This window comes from Hakea prostrata, chromosome 1 (genome assembly GCF_041222555.1).
Source record: "Hakea prostrata isolate BN-2017 chromosome 1, UWA_Hpros_2, whole genome shotgun sequence".
Lineage (NCBI taxonomy): Eukaryota > Viridiplantae > Streptophyta > Magnoliopsida > Proteales > Proteaceae > Hakea > Hakea prostrata.
This window is the reverse complement of record NC_142600.1, coordinates 54,067,636-54,089,833: the sequence shown is the minus strand read 5'-3', so window position 1 is coordinate 54,089,833 and position 22,198 is coordinate 54,067,636. Positions and strand designations below refer to the sequence as shown.

The following is a 22,198-nucleotide window of genomic DNA, read 5'->3' as shown; positions in this document are numbered from 1 at the left end:
TATAATTCTATCCTTATCATATCTTTTGTCTGGATTCAACCACTTGGGTTGAAAAACTGGCGCTGGGGTTCCATTTTGATCCATAACAACAGACTTGTATATAGCAGGGTAGGTACCTGCACTTTGAATCGAAGGAGGCAGTGATTCTGGAAGGCATTGTAGCAGGCATACATCAAGCAAAAGCAAAACACTGCACAAGTCAAAACCTTTGGATTAACTCATCAAAGCTGGTGGAGATGCTACCAATTCCATATCAGAATCCCTGGCCCTTCTATCTATTACATACATACGTTTGTCCAGTTAACTTCTGATCTAGTGAGTGTAAATATAAGTACCTTTCCATCAACTGAACTTTATGTCTGGTTCTATACATGGGTACAGCAGTACAATCAATCCTAAGGACACTTCACACTGTAATATAGATCTCAGGCTGTACAACTTTTGTTTCCTAGTAATATACTTTTTAATCTAATGTGGCCTGGATTGCGTTAAAACCCAGGTAGTAAGAGATAATGAGTCTTCCCTTTTGCAAGCAAGACATTTCGATGTGTTTCACCATTTTCTCAGAATTTTATTTTCATTAGAGGAAAACATAGTAGCAGTGTAGCACGCAGTTTTATATTAGCAAAAAGTCTTGTTGAATGTGAAGTGAAGTGAAATAATTGGAGCAGAAAATGAGGAAATTTCAGTAACCAGTCTAAAGCTAGGAAACTGTTTTTCCAAATAAGGTCGAAATTTTTCATAATAGTTTTCAAGTTCTATATATGTCTGACATTACAATCGCTGCAGAACTTGTCTTTCTCCATTGACATACAAGAGCCATCATCCACTGAATCTCCAATACTTATAACGATGATGATAATAATTGTACAAGGAAAACTAATTAAGTTCAAATAATGCTTCTTTCCTCTCCATCCATAATATTTAGCAGAGGTTAGTCTCATTAAGCAGCCTGCAGCTGCACAACAACGATGTTGTCTAAGAACAATTGAAGAATGATGTATAGGTATAAGTGAAGCTATTTTAAAGTACCGAAATTATTGTTTGTTGCTTCGATCACAATACATGGCATTTTCAAGATCCAACGGCTGTGATCTCCTAGACATTGTAAGCACAGCCAGTGGATCTAAAAAAATGCCACGCGACAGCAAAAACAAAGACTCCTGTCCGCCATTTGTATTAGAACATGTGATAGTATATCACAGTCATAGTTTCATTGTTGTTCTGGTTGGTTCCTGGCTAAAAGGCATAACTAGAGCTTTATTGGTTTCTGTCGTTCCAAACACAAGGGATATATACCTTCCTTTGGTATGGAAACTAGAAAAGGTGACTTGAGAGCAATTAATTGTATAACGTTTAATTCCTGATAAGAACATGTAGGTCAGTCAGAATGACTACACCAACCACCATAAACAGATGTTTTCCGAGTTCAAGACTCTCAACATGCATCATTGTCTACACATTAGTTCTTGTTATTCTTTTTTTGATAAACCATTATTTCTCCTTATTAGGTAATAGGCCTGCCACATTGTACCATACCTTTGCATCACTAGAAGAGAAAACAGTTTTGACAGCCTCAAAGACCTCTCCAACAGGTTTTACAGCATCAATCTGAGCAAATCATATGGGTAAAGTGAGTGAGACATCAGAAAGTTTTTAGAACACCGTAATCTGTAGTTAAGGAAAATGATCAAAAAAGTACCTTCCGAACCTTCCCCTTTGACTCGTAATATTCAATGACAGGGAGACTGGATTCTACAAAAACCTTAAACCGCTTCCTTATTGTTTCAATGTTATCATCCTCTCTTCCCTTCATAAACCATTAGAACAATATTAGGGGGCAAGAAATAATTAATATAAATATATATATATATATATATATATATATTAAAAATAAAAAAAAACACTCGAAGTACAAGAAAAAGTATGGAGAGGGACAAAAGATGAAGCGACCATAGAACTTTTAGGATCTATCATAACCTGGTTTCTGTTCAGAATACGCCTCTCCATCTCTTCCTCTGAGCAATCAAAAAACAATACAAATTCTGGAATAATTCCTGTCTGCAAGATAATGCCAAAAACACCAAAACCGGGATAACCTTTGAGAATAGGACATTCCAACCAAATCAAATTTTTTCCTCAAAAACATGACTACTAGAGGTGAATTGTGTGATTGTACTGATGGTCTTACAACTTTCTCAAACGCAGCACGGTTCTCTTCATTACGAGGGAAGCCATCAATAAGGAATTTGTCATTATCACTGTCCTGCATTGCCTGTTGCAAAAGCTTAATTGTAACCTCAGAAGGAACAATCTTTCCCTCCTTAATCATGTTCTGGATCATTGCTCTGTCACAACAAAGGCAGCTATTAGTTGCATAGTTTCAAGATCAAGGGATATACGGAAAGAGTAACATCTAACTGAAAGCAGAAATCCAAGTAGAGTAGGAGCAGAAAAATAGCTCATTTTAAATAACTGAATAAATAATGCGCAGGATCCCTGTGTCATCAAAAAACATGCATTGGGTGATCAGGCCAGCCTAGAAGGTCATCAGTCAGAAGTTGAAGTTGGTAGATAATTTTGAACCATTCAAACCCTCTGATACATCCCATTTTGATTTTTTTTTCCCATTTTTATAACAGGAAAAAATATGGCGAATGTGGATTGAGATATGAGGAAAAAAAATAGCCAAAATGCTGATCATGTGAACTATATCACAACCACCTATTTTGAATTGGTGTCAACGCTACTAGAACATTATAGTGGGCCTAGACCAGACCATGCGAACACTTTTTTGGAAGACATAATTTTATGTGTGGGGGAATTAGGAGTTCAGTTTAGATTCTAATTTTTGAAATATTCGCTTAGATATTTTGTGAATGTCTATTAAGCAACCCTACCCTTTTAGTCTCTAACTCCAGATCTAAAAAGCAGGGTCAGCTTTCATTTATATTTTTCTATCTCCTTATCTTTCTATTTTAGTCCGTCTCCTTTTCTGGCAAGTTTCTGAAAATGCTCTTTGTAAAGCCAGCATCGCTGCCCATTAATATGTAATGCCCCTAAAAGACCACCAACCCCACCACCACCAGTAATTATGATGAAAGAGAATATGCCTTTTCTGCTAGTTTTATTGTCCAATTGTTTGGATAAAGGACTGAGAGGCCTGCCAATAAGAGCTCAAACCCCTTGGAATGAGGTAGCCTAATATTCTTATCCTCTCATCTCCTCTCATAATCTCCCTTGCCCTAATTGATTCCCTATTGGGTTACTGCTGCCTGCGACTGCTGCAAGCTGTTGTTAAGACCCTCCTGGAGATGAACAGAGCTACCAATTAAACTAAAGACGACTGTCACTCACTGCTATCAATCAGAAGAGGCCTTCTACACCCTCCAGCCTTTGTTTTCTCTTGCAAGTTTTGCCCTCCAATTTCTCAGCAATATGAACTTTGGCCGAACAGAAATTTAGGATTGATTCAGAACACGAGAAGCTCCATCCAATTCCTGATTTGAGGCCGGACTCTCAGGGGTTTCAAGGTCTCTCACTAAGCCTTCTATTCAGGATTCCCTTCATAAGTCATAACTCAGTCATTATCCATTGGAATTGGCTAAGATTTGGAGAACAAGACGTGCTCAGTCCATCCTTCATTTGATCCGATATCGACACCAACCTGCTAGTTGCATTACCTAGTATTTGTTCCCTTCTAATTCTAACTTTCTTCTATTACTCCCGTTGCAACTACCAACAATCTTACTGTAGAGTGGCTCTTAGCTGAACCATTTGTACAATAAACCTTTAGCTTAAAAAGGAAAACCCTTACATCACATTTTAGGTTCAACCAAGCAGATCCATGCTTGGTCAATGAGATTTCCTATATTTACAAACCAATAGTAAGTCATCTAGTAGAGAGCCCGCCAGTAGAAGGGGGAAGCCAGGAAGAAATCAGAGTTGCAGAGAAGGATAACAAACAAGAATATTGGGGTAAGGGGAGAAGAGTGCAGCCTTGCAGGGTTTTAAACCATAGTTCATTAACTTCATTATGTCAAACCTGTCTCTAAATGGGGAATTACATCATATTTAAACACAAACAGAAGACTCCTTAAGTAGGACTATCTAACTAGGTTACTGATCAAATAAGGAAACTAGAAGAAATTTGGAACCAGATATCCTACACAGCTAAGTTATTAAATAAATTAAACTAAATGACATTGTTTCCCCCAATAGCATAGATTCCTAAAATCCTACCAGACCAAGACTCAAAACTAGACCGCAAATCTTTATCTAGAAATTAAACTAGGCAATGTATCTGCATCAACCACACCATTGCTGAGAAAAACTCACCATGAGTTTTGTAAAATGAGAGAATCAACGACATTTGATTGGCATCTAATAATATTGACCTTGAAGGAACAATGATCACACATCTCATGATTTTCTGAATAGTCGTCAGCAAATGGCATCTCTTTGATGGATATCTACATGGAGGGCTTCACAGATGAAAGAGTGTCATCAATAAATTCTTCAAATGCAGTATTGTTCAGACTATATACTTCAGTATGATCATATCTATTCGTTGTCTTCATTTTATTCAACATCTAATCCACCTTTTCACAATTGAGTTATAATTGAAATCTTAGCATGCTGTTACTATTGGAAGGCCCTCATAAAACTGTCGTCAAATTAGAAAGTCATATTTGTATTTAAAGGATCCATTACTTGTAGAAATGAATAACTTGTATTAATGAACATCATGAAGTAGTGGGTTTATGACAACAACGATAGAACTATAATATATTTGACTGCAAAATAGAGAGAAGAAAAGAAGTACGGCATAATCTAATGATGGATGGAGAGGACGAATATGGAAAGGAATATAAATAGGAAAAAAAAAAAAAAGAAGAAGAAGAAGAAGAAGAAGAAGAAGAAGAATTGATAAAGGCAATAGAAATAAAACCAAGTTATAAAGAAGGGGTATTTCTGGGAATAAGACTTGAGGTAAACTAAGGAACAAAGCATTAAAAATGGGTAATCATGGAATAGAGAGAACATAAAGGGGAAAAGTAAAATTGGAAGGAAGGAGGATAATTTTAGGTTCTCTTTCTTTCCTTCTTTTTATATATTTTTACTCTTTTTTTTTTTTTTGGGTGGGGAGGACCGTGGGGTAGGATGAGAGAGAAGACAAAGGACCCGTGAGTGGGTAGCTGAATTATTGTGTTTGACTTGGACACAGAAAATCATAGAGGTTTTGGAATTGCAGAAGTGTTCATCACATGGCTTCTACAAAGAAAAGAGGCAATGTTGTGGACTTCGACAGTTCTAAGACCATCACCTACCTTGGTCGTAGATGAGGAGTGATGCAGTACCCCATCCCTCCAAGACCAAGTGGAATGCCAACAGAAACCCCTAGGATTGCTGCCCAGCAGCTTATTTCTAATTTTTCTTTTGATCTGCGATATGTGATCATACAATGGTACTATCGTAATTCTATCCGCTCCAGGGGCATATTAGGCACGTGAGTCTTTTTTTTAAAACGTGTTTATTTCTTATTTTAAGTCAGTCCTTATGCAAGTCTAACTATAAAGACAACAAAGTATTAAAATTAAGCTAGAATCAGGGGCATATTAGGCACGTGAGTCTTTTTTTTAAAACGTGTTTATTTCTTATTTTAATTCAGTCCTTATGCAAGTCTAACTATAAAGACAACAAAGTATTAAAATTAAGCTAGAATCAGGCTGAGAAAAAATTCAAATTAGAATAGGAATTTCAGTTCAAAGTTTGCATATATAGACCCCTCTACTGGAGGGAGAAGGACAGATTGAAATTGATTTATAAAGCTTCTCTTTGAGCACCTCTCGTGTTTGCTGCATAAAGTTTTAAATATGTCAATTGGATATTGAAGATCCAAAACTGTCAACGGTGAAATCAAGCCTAGACAGCTGCTGTGGTTGAAGAAAGAGAGTTCATTTTCCACTTAACTTCTATAATCTACAACTCTCCGAGGTACAATTGGCAGCCTACATTAATCCCCTTCTGTTCTCTTTTAAGTTTCATTTTTGGACCCCATTCCCTGGTTCAATCCCTTCTCTGCCTCATATCAAGAACCGCCTTAACTCCACAACCAGTCACCACTTTCACGTAGAACTCTAGCCATCAATCCGCCATCATATCCCTAACCTTCTGTCCGAATTTCAGCCCAAGTAGGCCAGCCATTCTCCAGCTCTGATCATTTTTTTCTTATAAACTTTTTCCTCCAAAATCAAAAAATCCTAATGTCCCCGCATTTGACCATTTACATCCATTGAAACTTGGCGAGCAGAATTTAGGCAGTGAAAGCTAGAACCGATCCAAGTTTCACCCCATTCGAAAAACTTTTCATCCCATATCTGAAAACTCCCCCCCCCCCCAGCCAACCATACACACCCATCGCTCCAAATTATCCACCACCATCCCAATAAACAATCTAACCATATTATGCTATCCAAAGATTTAAAGGCCATCAATTCAAACGCAGCTGGGGAATTCATTCAGGAAACCATCCCATAGACCATATTCGAAGTCAATATTTAGTGTTGGTTGATTCAGTTTTATGCTCGGTTCTGTAAATAGTTTGGTTCATTTATTTAGTTTGTTATTTCTTGATTTCTCAAGAGTAATTATGTAACAACGTACTTTTCACATCAATAAATAAAGGGCTTGAGATCACATTGATATAACAAGCCATTCTACCATAATCGATTCTCACAACACGGCATCAAAGCCTAAGATCAATTGAGGAGCATTCTGCATTTTTTTTCCTCCTTTTTTCCACCACCGAGACCCCCTACTTCCCTTTTTACCATCATCGATAGCCCTCCCCTCCACTCTCTTCCGCCACCGAACCCTCTCCCTTCCTTTTTTTTCTTCAACCGCCAGCTCCCTCTACCACCGGCTCCTTTAATCTCCTTCTTTGTTTCTTTCTCTTCTAGGGCAGCATCTATATGGCAGTTTGTTTAGAATTAATGTTGTCCCTCATCCCACCTCTATGAAACCATAAAAAATTGAGTTTTTTACATGTGGGTCCCTTTAGGGAACTATAAACTAATGTTGGGTCCCCGTAATGCAATATATTACGTGTGGGTCCCAAGCAGACTAACACCGTTAGCCGCCATTAAATATATTCAAATTTGAAACGTGACGGGACCAAAGTGCCCCTCAAGTTATTTAATACATTGTGTTAATATATGGTTTTAAAAAGGGAATATATATATATATATATATCCAAAAAAAGGAAGAAAAAAAATATAATAGCACCATGTATTAAATAACCTGAGGGGCATTTTGGTCCCTCCACGTTTGAAATTTGAATATGCTTAACGACGACTAATGGTGTTAGTCTGGTTAGGACCCACACGTAACATATTGCACCAAGAGGACCCAACATTAGTTTGTGGTCCACTAAGGGGACCCACACGTAAAAATCTTTAAAACATTTATTTTGGTGCTTAAGTACTTCAATTTTGCGACGTTTTAGCTACTTTGGAAGGTTGAAGGCTGAAGAACAGCATGTTTTATAAAAATAATAAAAAAAAAATCCTGGTGATTTGGGTGGTTAGACTGAAGATATGGCACAACCAGATATTGTTGTTGTTCCCACGTGTTCAAAGACTTACCCTACTATATCCGCACTTTCTGTTAGATTCGAGGGAACAAATTATTTGATCTGGTTTGATATTGCATATATGATCATTGCCAGTAGAGGCCTTGTTGGACATACTATGGGCACCACAGTCAAGCCCACCACCACCGACACTTCTCAGGATAAGTAGATTTCGAATGACTCTCTTGTTATGTCGCTTCTTCTGAATTCCATGAACCCAAATCTCGCTCGTGGATATTTATTGTTTGACACTACAGCCTAGATCTGGAAGGCTACTACAGAGACATATGGACAATTAGGGAATGATGCGGTTTATCAGCTATGAAAGAAGCTTTATGAGACTACCCAGAAGGAACTGATTGTACCTCAATACTATACTAAATTGTGATCTCTTTAGCAGGAGTTGGATCATTATGAGGACTAAGACTCCATGAATCCTAATGATGTGGTTGCTTATAATGAGCATGCTGACAAAATTTGAGTATATGACTTCTTGGCTGGTCTAAGTGGAATATGATAATATTCGGGTGCAAGTGTTGAGTCGTTCTCCCTTTCCTACATTGGAACAGTCTTATGCTCTTGTTTAGTGCAAGGAAAGCCGTTGTTTGGCTATGCTTCATGCTCCTACTGTGGAAAAATCAATACTTTAGTCTGTTAGCACCAAATCAGATTCAACAAAGGAGATTGTCAAGTGTGAGCATTGTCCCTCCAAGGCACATTGGAAGCTTCATGGAAAGCCTACTAATTTTGAGTAGAAAAGGGCCTAACGGAGGGGCAAACAAAAGTCCAATCTTTTCGAGACTGTTCCCACGGCACATACTGCAGACATTGGTTTTTCCCTAGAATTTTACAGTTTTCTACTACTAGTGCAGCCTCTACTATTGTCCTTTCCACTACCAATACCAACTCCTATCTTGCTACATCAGGTAAAACTTTTACAAGCTTCCATGTTCCTTTTGTTTTTACTTCGTGGATCATTGACACAGGAGCTACGGATCATATGACAGGTTGTGTACCCTCTTTCTTACATTATTCTCCTACCTCAGGGAAAGATAAAACTTGTATTGTTGATGATTCCATTCTTCCATTGGTGGAAAATGGACCATTCAGCATTCTCCCACACTTTCTCTGTCTAGAGTTTTGAATATCCCATCCTTCTCTAATAACTTGATTCTATCAGTAGTCTTACACATGACTTGAATTGTAAAATAACATTTTTTTTCCTTTCTACTATGTGTTTCAGGATCTAATAAAGGGGAAAGAGATTGGGAATGGTAAATTAAACAATTGACTTTACCTCTAGAACCCATTGGAGAATTTACTTCGGCCATGACTGCCTCATCTACTCATCAGGTCCATTCAGTTTTGTCAGACTTTATTATTGGCATCTAGACTAGGTAACCCCACTAAGAACTCTCAAGAAAGTGTTACCTGATTTAGTTTCCTCTCATAATAATAAGAATGAATTTTTTTTTTTGGGTTAGCTCATGGTTCAATGTGTCATCGATATATTGCTGACACAGGGCGATATATCGCCATGTCGTTGATGGGTGACACAAATCCCCCACCCAAAACGACATAAGCAACAAGTCAACGATATATCCCTGACAAATCAGTGATATATCATCAACAGTCGATTTGTCGGCGATATATCGCCAAATTCACTTTACTTAGCAGAATTTCGTTCAATTTTTCACCAATTTTTCATTCAATTTTTGCCAAAGTGACATAGGACCTCTACAAGCTGAGCGGGTCCCCCGTGTCTATCGGCAACAGAATGTGAAGTATAAGTCATACTCAACATAATTGTATAATGAATTGTAGAATTTAGTACTTCTTTTCACTAGTTGTGTTCTCTTTGCATGTTTACATTAGTTTATATGAGTTTTCTAGACTTCCAATTTTGCCAGCATATAGCCGGGCATGTGCCAATCAAGAACTTCAAATTAAAGGATGTTTTAGGCTAAAATAATGCTCCTAGTGTGTTTATTGGCCTCAAATTAGGCTACACAACAAAATTGATGCCAAAGCGACCTAAATACCCCCCGAAATCGGAGGTCAAATTTTTATCAATACCCTACAAAAGTCGCCGACATGTAGGCGAAATGTCGCCGGTGTTGACAGGCAGCGACACACAACAATTCGCCAACATGTCAAACCTTGGTTAAGCTTGCATTTTTGTGAAGCAAACTCATTCTACTTATTTACCTTCTCTTCGTAATAGAAAATCTATTCATTTTGTGTTGATTCATATTAATGTGTGTGGCCCTTGTAGACGTGTGTCTATTACTACCCATAAATATTTGGCTACTGTTATTGATTGTCATTCTCGTTCAACTTGGATTTATCCTTAAAAAACTAAAAATAAAAAGAAAGAAAGAGGTTTACTATTGTTTCAAGATTTTAATAATATGATCAAAAACTTAATTTAATGTCACTATGAAGATCCTTTGCAGTGACAATGGAACTGACTCACCAAGTATATTAATGGTGAATTTCAGAAATATCACTAGCAGCTGTGTTGATATGACTGCCCGGTGTGGGGTTGCCAAAAGAAAGAACAAGCATATATTATAGATAGTCCATTCTATTATGATTGCTATACACATCCCTGACCAATACTGAGGTGATGCTTCCACATTGCTTTTTACCTTATGAATCGGATGCCCAGTAGGATACTTGGCTTTAAGTGTCCTAATGAGATTCTCTAAGGAGACTCTTCTTTTGCTATTCCCCTAAAGATTTTTGGATGTGTGTTTTATGCCAAAATTATAGGCCACCAGAGTAAGTTAGCACCCCACGGCCTACGCTGTATATTTTTTGGGTATTCTGCTACCCCATGGCCTATGTTGTATATTTTTTGGGTATTCTGGTACCCTGCGGCCTATGTTGTATAGTATTTATATGTTATTTTTAATGAGTCTAATCCTTATTACACACCTCTCTAAAAGAAGAGTTCTAGAGGAGAGGTGTTTTTTCCTACTCTGAACTATCCCAACATATATATAGACCACACACACTACCACAACAAAACCTAGAGGATTAGGAAGAAATTCCTAACTAGGGGAACTTCGGCTAGCATACCTCAGGATTCTAATTCCTCTCCTTTTGCACCTTATGAAGATCCTAGTTAGGGGGAGACCACTCCTATGAGGCACACTATTGAGATTTTTCAAAACAAAATTGATCATAACAAGGAGGTGCAGACTTATCTAATGAAGTATCCCAATCAGCCAAATATGGTAGCAAAAGTTGTTACTACTAAAGTATCTTGCTCCAGAATCAGATTCCACTATTCTCCCTAAGATATCTTCTTCTGATCTTCCTATTACTATTAGAAAAGGAATTAGATCTAGTACTCAGCATCCCATAGATAAATATGTTCTTTATGATTCTTTGTCTGACTCCTGGTTGCTTTTATATCCTTTCTATCATCTGTTTCTGTTCCTAAGAGTTGGTAGGAAGCCTATGCTGATAAAAGATGGAAGGCAACTATGGTAGAGGAAATGCAAGCAATGAAGAAAAATGATACTTGAGAGCTAGTTACACTTCCTTCAAGAAAAAATACCATGGGTTGTAAATAGGTGTTTGTGGTTAAACAGAATATGTATGGATCGGTCAATAGGTTAAAGGCTAGATTGGTTGCAAAGGGTTTACCTAAACATATGGGATTGATTATCAGGAGATTTTTGCCCCTTTTAAAAAAGGGAACACTATCAAAGTTTTGTTGTTTGTAGCTGTGAGCAACGACCGGAACTTGCATCAATTAGACCAGATGTAAAAAATGTCTAATCATATGGAGAGTTGGAGAAGTAATACATGAAGATTCCACATGACTCCTCTAACGACAATACTATAGGAAAAGTTTGTCAGTTAAAGAGGTCAATTTATGGGCTGAGGCAATCTCCTAGGTGTTGGTTTGATTGTCTCTAAAAGGCAGTGACTTCTATTGGCTACAAGCAAAGTAATGTTGATCATACACTGTATATCAAGAAGTCAGGTACCAAAATCACTCTTCTCATTGTTTATGTCGATGATATTGTTATCATAGGGAATGATGGTAAAGAAGTACAGAGGCTAAAAGACTTCCTTGGCAAAGAATTTGAGATTAAAGATCTAAGGAAGCTACAGTACTTCCGAGGAATTGAGGTGTCCAAATCCAATAATGGTATCTACGTATCCCAAAGGAAGTATATCTTAGACCTATTATCTGAAGTGGGAATGTTGGGGTGTAAGGCAATGAATATCCCTATTGAAGTTGGAACTAAACACAAGGAGAAAGAGGGAGAACCAATTGACAAAGGAAGATATCAAAGGCCAGTAGGAAAGCTTATCTATTTGTCCCATACCATGCCTAACATTGCATATACTATAAGCCTAGTGAGTCAATTCATGCATGATCCATATTCAGTTCATATGAAGGTTGTTACTAGAATATTATAGTATTTTAATGGAACTTTTGCAAAAGAGATACTTTTGTCACCTACAGATGGCTTAAAGGTATAAGCATATACAAATGTAGATTAGACTGAGTCTCCTGACAAGAAATCAATTTCAAGCTATTGTACCTTTGTTGGACGTAACCTAGTTACTTGGTGGAGTAAAAAACAGAATGCGGTCACCTTATTCCGTACAGAAGGTGAATATAAAGCTATGGTTCATGGAGTATGTGAGCTGCTACGGTTGAAAGGTCTGCTAGAAGACATTCAAGTCCAAGTTCCAAGCCTTATGATTTTGTATTGTGACAACAAGGCTGCCATTAATATAGCAAATAATCTTGTGAAACATGATCGGATGAAGCACATTGAGATTGACAGGTTTTTTGTCAAAGCAAAGCTAAAAGAAGGACTGATTTGTATGCCTTTTGTAAGGTCTGGAGATCAAGTGGCTAACATTTTCACCAAAAGTTTGAACCTTACTATAGGCAAGTTGTGTATGACTAACATCCATGCCCCAACTTGAGGGGGAGTGTCGGTTGGTTTGGCTTTATGGTCTGGTTTTATAAATAGTTTGGGTCATTTATTGAGTTTGTTATTTCTTAATTCCCAAGTAAGGATAATTATGTAGCAACGTACTTTTCACATCATTATAAATAAAGGGCTTGAGATCACATTGATCTAACAAGCCATTCTACCATAATCGACTCTCACAACATTTAGGCCTAAAATCTAGTTAAGCCTTAGAGATCTTGGAAGACTAAGTCTTACTCATGTAAGGCTACATCAAGGAGTGGGAACAACAGCTATGGTGTCTTCCAAAACCTGATATGAGTCTTCCGCTATTTCTTCCTTTATTTAACTCTCTTCTTTTCTTTTATTTCTCTTTCTTTTTTTTTTTCTTTTTTTAACAGTGGGGGGGGGCTGGGATTAGAGTTTTTTGTATAAAACTTGAAGGGATACTAGAATGGTTGTAGAGGTCAGTGCAGTGTAGGTGAGGATTGTTGCAAAAGAATCTGATGATTCAACATATCTATTATTTTACCAATGGAACTTTGATTCATGGAAGGGGTGTGATTGAAAGAAGACAGGAAGAGGAGGGTGAGTTGATATGGATAGAGGTTCAGTTTGTTTGGGGTTTGGTAGTGGGAATAGAAGTGCTGATTTTCCTTTTTCTTCTTTTCTATTGCTGGTATTGTAGGGTAAAACCAGTCACAGTAGAGAAGAGATAATATAGAAGAAAAAGAATGGGAACGGGAAAGAGAATGAGATTTCATACAGAAAAATCACGAAATTGGGCTTCTTTCTTAGAATTATTATTATTATTTTAAATTTTTTTTGGGGAGGGGGGGTGGGGGGAAGGGGGGAGGGAATTTATTTTATTAGTTTAGTTAGGGTCCTATTTTAAGTCTATTTCTTTTTATTTTTGAAGTTCCTGGCCATTTTGGTTTACCTAACAGGTCAAGGATTGGGGTAGGCCTTTTTGAGAAGGAGTTTATTTTGGAGTTAGTTTTTAATTAGTTTAGTTAGAGCTTATGTGATTTCTTATCCTCTCTTTTTCTGTTTTCTTCTTCAAAGAATATCTTTTCTCAATCAACCTAATGTTCATGAATATCTTCAGCAAAAGTAAGTAGAATTATCCAACCCCAATGCTTTTTTTTTCCTTATCTTTTAACCTTCTAAGTTCCCCAATCCTAAATTTCTATTTTCCTTTTTTGTTCCTTTCTACCTTTTGTACTACCAAAAAACCCAAATTCCCAACTTGATTTACACCAATCTGACTGTTAAAATCATCCCAAACTTTAGGGATCACCCTCAAATATCATTACCTAAGGTACATACAAGTTTCATCCCATCCAACCAATATAAGATCCTAGAAGACATGCCCCTAGTTGATCCTACTCAATCTAAGGCTGTCTCAAGTGTTGGCTCTAGTAGGAAATTGGTTCAAGGTTGGTTAAGAAAAGGGGGAATGATAGAAATTAGAAACATAAGAAGAGGGGGAAGGGGAGAAGAGTGCACATGCACATCCCCGCAGAAGCTCTCAAATCAAAAGTCAATTCATTATCTCAAATCTGTTTCTAACAATGGGAAATTACAACATATATAAAGGAAATAAGAGGAACTTTTTAACTAGTACACTAATTCAAATAAAGAAACTAATAGGAATTGGGAATCAAATATTCTGCAGATTCAACCCCATTCAAGGAGAGCCAACTGTTGCAGGATTTTTTCTTAACAGAACCAACTCATACAGGACTCAGAAAGGGTTCTTCAAAATTTTGATTATGTGATATAGGCGGTTCTTTGTGTGATATAGGTTCTGATGGGATGATTTTTCAGGGAAAGCAGTTAAGTTAGGGTTTTGTGATTAAAAATCATACACCCTTAAATGATGTTTAGGATATCAAGGATATTTAGCCTAGGGGTCAAAATGGGTTTAAGACTAGAAAGGAAATTTTATTTTGTTCCTTAAGAGAATCTCTTCAAGTGTCAATGATTTTATATGGGTGTTGGGAGATGTTTGGTTTCTTGATTTTGGAGGGAAATGATAAGGTGATGATAACAAGGATGGGCACAGCGAGGGTTTGGTTGATCGGTTAGGGCTGACATTGGGATCAAAAGTCACTAGGGTTAAAGGAAAGATATTCCTAAAGTTTGGTAAAGATCAACGGTTAGATTATTGTAGGCCTGACCTTAAATTTTGGGTCTCTAGAAAAGTCTGAAAATTCAAGAAAACTAGAGAAAATAGAAAAAGGATGTGATAGGAAAAGGGGAAGGAGTGCAGGCTACCAAATACTTAGATGGAGCCTTGAGGATGGAGTCCTTAGATGGAGAATGAAGGTTGAGCTCTGATCTTCAACTAGTCGCAGGTGTGTAAGCTTGATTTCACCTAGAACCTTCCTAGGGTTTGGTCCTCAAATAATTGATAGAATTAGAACTCCTAATGCTTGGATCTTCAAACTAATTGATAGAATGAATAACCAACACACAGACACACATGCACACAAAGTGTTCGAGTGGAAGCTTCCATTCAGTAGTATTCAACTCTGATCCTAATCTAATCGATGGGGGGCTTATTTATAACCTTACATAAGAAGTCCTACTGTAATTAGGACTTAGAAACTGATTTAAACTAGGATAAAAGAAACTAACTAGCCAAAACTGATAAGGAGTCTAGAACTGAAATATAACATAGGAGAAGACTATTCTTCCCTAATAACTTAAGCATATTCATTACCTAAAGCAATTAATTAAACTATTCTTGGAATAAGCCTAGGCACTGAAGTTTTGAGCCTGTATAATACACCTATTACAATGGTAGAACTTAGAAGATTTCGCTCTCGAGCAAGATCTCGCCACCCTTAAAAAACGAGATCTCAACCATCTCGGAGAGATCTCAGTCAAAATGTGTGATTTTTTTGGCGTCAACTCGGTGGCCCATCTCGGTGGGTTTTAGAATCCCAGTTGGGCTTAAACTTGGTCTTTAGCCTACTTAAGGCCTTTTGAACACACTAGTGGCCTTGGATTTGTGAAAAAAACAACCCTAAGTATAATTTCTAAGTTTACCCGTAATGTGAAATCAAAATCTTGTAGGATTTGGGAATGCAAGGTTATACAACATGCAATGTAGAACCTTTGAGGCATATAAATAAAAAGCAAGTGTATTAAATACATCAACTAACTTAAATGTCATCAAAATTTCATCCATATGATTATCACAATCTTGACTTTTTTTTAATAGAATAATAAAATTATTCAACCATTAGAAGTTCTATATAAGTCATTAACTCATAAGTTCATAAGATAAGCAAAGAATGATTGATCTTCCTTTAATGTTGTAGATGTGCTAAGAGTAGTTGCAAGTGAAAATCCAGCTAAAATCCACAAAAAAAAATCCTGTAAAATTGAGAGTTCCAGCGAGATATGGCGAGATTTGGGGTGACATATGGCAAGGTATAGCAAGATATAGTAAGATATGGCGAGATATGGCAAGATCTCAAGTAAGATATTCCATTTCACAGAACTCGGTCTCTATCTCGTCTTGGTTTATGAAAAAACCAAGACATCTCACGAGATCTCCCACCATGCCTATTACCAAACAAACATATTAAACAAAAGCCCAACACCTATGTCTATCAACCCAAGGTTGATTTCAAAGGAAAATAGGCCAATTTGGTGCTAGATCTGCATCACCTACATGATTGACTTCTAAAATAGATGGAATCAAATAAACTAGAACACATTATTTCCGTAAAAGTAACATAAACTCCTAAAATCCTATAGCCCAAGATTCTTATCTCTACTAACTAGTTTTGGGTCAGCCCAAGACAGTGTATCTACATCACAACTGGAGCTTTGTATGATTTGGATTGGTTTGGGATCCTCTGTCAAACATCCTCACCATTCCTCATAAGAAAGTATTGACAATAAACAAAAGATGCAGGAAACTTTTCAATACCATTGACAAACTTTAGGCAATAGACAAGCTCAATTAGGGGAAAAAATAATATGCCAAAAAGTATAAGATTCATAAAGTAATTTTAAGATAGGACCTAAATAGATAATAAAGGCAAATTGTGCAGGTCCAATAAGGGGCACCTGCAACCATTTTAATGGATCTCATCAAATGATTGCCTGCCTCAAGATAGGCGACAGAGGATCTTTTGATTGGTTAGGGATGCAGAAAACATTGGAAGATTTCCAGATAATTTTTTCCCAAACAGTCAACCGGATGCAAGAACCAAACCCTATTGCCAATATAGTTTTTGAGGATATAATTCTTATTCTAACAAAATATTTTTAAGATCTTCAACATCACAAGCATTTAACTGGGATCAATAGACTTTGCAGTAAGTCTCACATCCAACTAATTTAATGGCCTATCCAAAAAGTCTTAACCGTACGCACCCCATCAATTTGTTATCATCCAAAGTTTTGTATTGTAACTCACAACGTATTTCAAGTCGTGATGGTTAATAACACCAAAAAAACAAATCGTTGATTTGATCAGTCTTAGTGCAGTAAGACTATTTTTATACCACAGCAATTTACATCATACCCATTTTCTGAACCAGATTTCATTTCTGCTCGAAGAAGATCACCAGCACTGAGATGGGAGAACCCAAAGTGTTTCACAATATTTGCACATTGGGTGCCCTTACCACTACCTGGACCACCTGCTCATAAATTAATCACAACATTATCAGAACATAAAATTGTCAGAATCCATGTGATGGTTGGTTACTCTAAGTAGGAAGAAAGGAACTCCATCCACCAATATGAGAACATCATATAAGCTTGATCTTTGTATATAAATCAAAAGAGAAGAACAGGAAAAAGGCTGTATAAGTATGTACACTTTTGCATGAGGCACAAACTCATCTGTGTTTTTTATATTAAATATCATTTTTCAGGAAACTTCTGATTGAAGACCAACTATTTTGAACACTTATTACTAGGAAAACAGAATGTGAGAGAGCAGAACTCGAGAGCTGAATGCATATAAAGCATATTTCACAAGTGCAGGATGTTGGTTTAGATATATTTTGGCACTGAAGTGAATTGGCCAGATGAACTCCTGTTGAAGAGTTGCAGCCTCATCCCCTTCCCCTACTTTTTCATATAAATTTTTCTTCCTTCTCTAATATGGCGTTTTATTTAATTTAACAGCCAGCTCAGCTCCTGTTTTTTCCTTTTTACCATAGCTTTCAGAAGTTGCCCAACAGAAAAGTTCAACCTATCACCTTAAGCTACAAAGAAAGCATGTTTACAATGGAGGTTGTCTGGTACATCCTTTCCCAGTTAAAACTGTCATTGAAATTGAGATTTTAAAGTTGAGTATGTAACCACCATAACAAAAGGAAAAATTAAATTTTTATGGTTTGGTTCTAAGATAAAAAATTGCACTAAATATGTGAAAGCCTTCATCATTGTATTCCTATCAGACAATCCAGGATGCAATCCAGGATGCGAGGAATAGAAGAAAAAGGGGCAACTTCTCAGTGTAGTTGCTTTGTTTATATTTTTCTTATGATTTTATCAAATTGACACAGTTATCAGATGATCCAGGATGTAATCCTACATGCAAAGAGTAAGAGGGAAAAACAGGATTTCTTGGGTTCGTTGCTAGATTTATAAATTGTCTTATGATTATACACTTTGACACACTTACCTTTAATCATAACCAAGAACACCAATAATCATGATAAAAAGAACTTGAGATTTTAGTTTCGAATTAATTGCAGATTTTCACACCAGAGTACTAACCCAGAACAAATACAACTTTGACCTTCTTTCCATTTGGCAAGCATCCATTTGCTTCCTGCATCCACATAAGCCCTTGTCAACCCTCATGCAACTAAATCAAGCCTTTTCTCCTACTAAGAAGCAATTAAAGATGTTTTTAGAAACTAGCGGCCAGGAATTAAAACTATTAAGGCGGTACTCAATATCATGGTAGGTCCTCTAACTGCCTGATAATACGTGCATCAGCAAGTCTAAGCACCTTACCATAGAAGTTCTCAGTATCTCCAAAGCATAATAGGAAACCACCGAGATTAACAAGGGATAAAAATGTAATTTTAAACAACAGCAACTACCCGGTTAGAAGCATCAACCACGGTTCCCATGAGTGGCAACTATATTGTAGTTACCTGCATAACACATGACCACCAATAAGGATAACAAGCATTTATCTGCTAATAGAAGAAATGTGTTCATCAGTTTCTGAAATAATAATAGCTGAACCGTCAATTCCAGGGAATAATAGACCCAGAAGCGTCTTTGACAAGTAGATGTCCATATGAAAATTCAATATTTCTAATAAAAGATCAATTCCAATATTCAGCGGAACTCTGAAAAAACACATCAAATAATATAGTTCGATTTATCATGCTAGATCTCAGCACGGAGTGAGAAGTTAAAATGCAAATCGCTTCCTTTTATAGCATTGCCCATTCAAAATGTCAAATCAAACCAGATCTGACAAAGCAGCCCGAGAGAAAAATTCAAAAGGAAAAAATTGAAGTTGAATTTTAAAACCTCAAACACATTGAAGAAAATGTCAGATTAGATGCCACGGAGATCGAATTCAACTATATGTGTGCACTTGTACCTGATCCAAAAGCTTCTTGGATGTGTGCCTTTGATTTGTTGCAGAGAGCGACGAGGGTAGATATAAGTAATGGGATTGGAATGTTGGATCTTACAATGAACAGACAGAGGAGCTCGTTCAGTTTATTGGGTAAACGGGTATTTATATAGAGGCGCTGAAAGCCTACAACCGTCTTTCCCTTTCAAAAACGAAAAATAAAAGTACTAGTTAATCAAACCGTTCAATTGATTTATTACATGCACTCCCAGTGTTTTATGAAACTCGCGAGAAACCCCCGAAGAATGTCAAGCTTAAGAAAAGACAACCCCACATTAGGGGAGCACTACCCCCAGCATGAATCCGGATCTTCTCCCTGTCAGAGTGCTCCCCTATGGCTTCCTGACCACAAACATCAGTGGGTCCCACTGGTGAAAAAAAAAACTTTTTTTTCTTTTCCAAAAAGTGTTTTTCACCATGGGCCCCACTGATGTGTGTGGTCAGGAAGCGTGGGGGGAGCACTTTGTGCTCCTCGTACAGGTCGCTGATCTGGACTCCCCCAGCATTGGACGCCTTAACCGTTTACAGATAATGTATATAATTCCAAATATTTTTTAATATGACCAAAATGCTTTTGACTTATTTAAATGAATTTATTACGCAAAAAAATATTTAAATGGCTTAACTACCCCTCAAAATACATCATATTTTCAATCTTGAACCACTAATACCTAAGGTTGTCAATAGGGCGGTTTGGGACAATTTCAATTTTGGGCTGAAAAACACCAAGTCCAAACACAGCCCATCTGCAAAATAAAGGTTTTCGTTTGGCTTGGGTTCAGTTTGTGCTAACGGTTTGGATTCGGATTAAGACGATTTTTGGACCATTACAAAATATTGTCATTCACTCTCAACAATAAATTTTGAGCAGAAAATAGAAAGCACTTGAAGAGGGAGGAATAACACTTTAACAATAAAGAATTTGAGTAAGAAGAGAAGGTGCTTAACTACTAACCTCTAAAAGATCTAAAAGTCCAAGCGAGATCCAAGCCTTCTCTGCAATTCAAGGGTTTTTCACCACGAACCATGTGTACACAGTTTCTCAACCGTCCACAACAGCCTCCACGAATAAAATAATGCAAAATTAGGTCATGGATGACTATCTAGAGGGCCGAGGGCAAAATAGGGTTTAAATCCTTCAAGCAGACTGACCGACCACTTGGGGTGGTTGTCTGGGTCAATCAACCGCCTTAAGCAACCGCTCCCTAATACTTTTCAGTACTTGGTGTTTTGCTCATCCGGTTATCCCCAACACCAATTTAAGTTAAACCAACACGTAGGTGGTCCTTACCTTAATCTCGGACATCTCCAAATTCAACTTGACTAAAGCTAAAGATCCTCCTTCCTAGTCCATCAAGGTTTCCACTAGATCTTCCTCGGGTTCCTAGTAAGGCAAGTTCTTTATCAACAGTATCTAGATCCATGAGCTCAGGATATGGATCATGGGCTTCAATCCGGATAGCCCACAATTTCTTCAGGTTGAAACTTTGGGTACTTGGGCCTGTAATACGGATCTCGGGTTAGAATTACAGGGGTTATTACATCCTCCCCTCCAAAATAGATATTGCATCCTTGAAATTTGCAGTGTACCTGTGTGTCTAAAAAGATGGGGGTATTTGGCTTGCATCTCATCTTCTTTTTCCCAAGATGCTTCTTCAACAGAGTGATTCTTCCATCTGATCTTCACCAGGAGTGTTGTCCTATTCCTTAGCTATTTGTCCTTTCGGTTCAAAATTTTAGTAGGTTCTTCATAGGTTAGGTCCGCACTTAAACCTTCAGGTTATTGTTAGAGCAATTGTTCTAAGTTTGCTAAGCATTGCCTTAGCATAAAAATATGGAATAAATCATGCACACTTGCTAGAGACAGAAGAAGGGCCAACCTGTAGGCAATTGGCCCAACCTTTTCAATAATCTCGAAGGGTCCAATATATCTAGGTCTGAGCTTCCCCTTAATATTAAATCTTATAACACCCTTCATAGGTGACACCTTCAAGAAAGCCCACTCTCCAACCTGAAATTCCAAGTCTGGCCTTCTTTCATCTGCATAGGACTTTTGTCGAGACTGGGCAACCTTGATTCCTTCCATAATCATATCAACCATAGAACCTATGATCTCAATTAGATCAGGGCCAAGGACACACATTTCCCCAACTTCATCCCAATAAAGAGGGGTCCTACAAGTCCGTCCGTACATATCTTTAAATGGGGACATTCCAGTCGTCAACTAGTAACTATTATTGTAGGCAAACTCCACTAGAGCTAAGTGGTCATCCTAGTTACCACCCATATCAACAACACATGCCAGAAGCATATCTTCAAGAATCTAAATGGTTCTTTCTGATTGTCCATCCATCTGAGGATGATGGGCCATGTTCAGATTCAACTGTGTTCCCAGAGCTTTCCGGAAACTGTTTCCGAATCGAGAGGTAAACCTTGAATCTCTATCAGATACAAACTGATTGGTACACCGTGCAGTTTCACCACATTGTCTACATACAACCTGACCAATCTGTCCATAGTATAGGTGATCTGCATCGGTATAAAGTGAGCCGATTTAGTCAGTTGGTTCACTAACACCCACACTGTGTCATTCTCTTTACTTGTTTTATGAAATCCAGTCCAAACCTAGCCAGGACACCCTATCTGTTTTGGGTGAAGAAAGGTTTGTTTAATGTTTGACCTTGATAACTGTGTTGCTATCCTTGAAAGTCATAGGAAGTCATGTCAGACCTTTCCCTTAGGGTTGATCCAATGTCCTGAAGTGAAGGAAGTGGTCTTTGTGGGCCCTTTCAGTGGAAGACATGGTATTTGACCCAAAACCCATGGAGTTTGATGATGGTGCTCCATACTTGGAAGCATTGTCAGTGTTTGATGAGAAAATACACCTTGATGATTAAGAGCTTAGTTGATGGACCTAAAACCCATTTGGACATGTTTAGAAGGTGCCCTTATGTGCCAGGAAGGTTGTTTGTTAAG

At 37.5% G+C, this 22,198-nt stretch overlaps 1 protein-coding gene across 2 annotated transcripts; it reads right to left on the bottom strand.

Annotated features, from left to right (window-relative positions):
* Positions 1 to 299: 299 nt before the first annotated feature.
* Positions 300 to 19,399, bottom strand: LOC149029145 (UMP-CMP kinase 3-like). 2 transcript variants are annotated; one of them, XM_089140596.1, is made up of 9 exons: positions 19,187 to 19,399; positions 18,669 to 18,725; positions 18,340 to 18,394; positions 17,132 to 17,249; positions 2,192 to 2,348; positions 1,981 to 2,061; positions 1,703 to 1,810; positions 1,540 to 1,611; positions 300 to 958 (listed from the first exon to the last, which is right to left on the bottom strand). In XM_089140596.1, the coding sequence occupies exons 2-9, from the start codon at positions 18,699 to 18,701 to the stop codon at positions 944 to 946; spliced, it is 639 nt and encodes a 212-aa protein (XP_088996722.1). In that variant the 5' UTR covers positions 18,702 to 18,725; positions 19,187 to 19,399; the 3' UTR covers positions 300 to 943. The 2 variants fall into 2 exon arrangements, with proteins under 2 accessions (XP_088996722.1, XP_088996729.1); XM_089140603.1 differs by having other exon boundaries at positions 340 to 958; positions 18,672 to 18,725; positions 19,187 to 19,398.
* Between the last annotated feature and the right edge of the window lie 2,799 nt (positions 19,400 to 22,198).

What these genes read in the sequence shown, in the direction of transcription:
- LOC149029145 (XM_089140596.1), bottom strand. Translation starts at nt 18,701, where the DNA reads ATGGGAACCGTGGTTGATGCTTCTAACCGGGTA. An exon ending in TTGATGCTTCTAACCGGGTA is followed by an intron (nt 18,395 to 18,668) that starts GTTGCTGTTGTT and finishes ATGTGGATGCAG; the next exon opens with GAAGCAAATGGATGCTTGCC. An exon ending in GTATTCTGAACAGAAACCAG is followed by an intron (nt 1,811 to 1,980) that starts GTTATGATAGAT and finishes TGGTTTATGAAG; the next exon opens with GGAAGAGAGGATGATAACAT.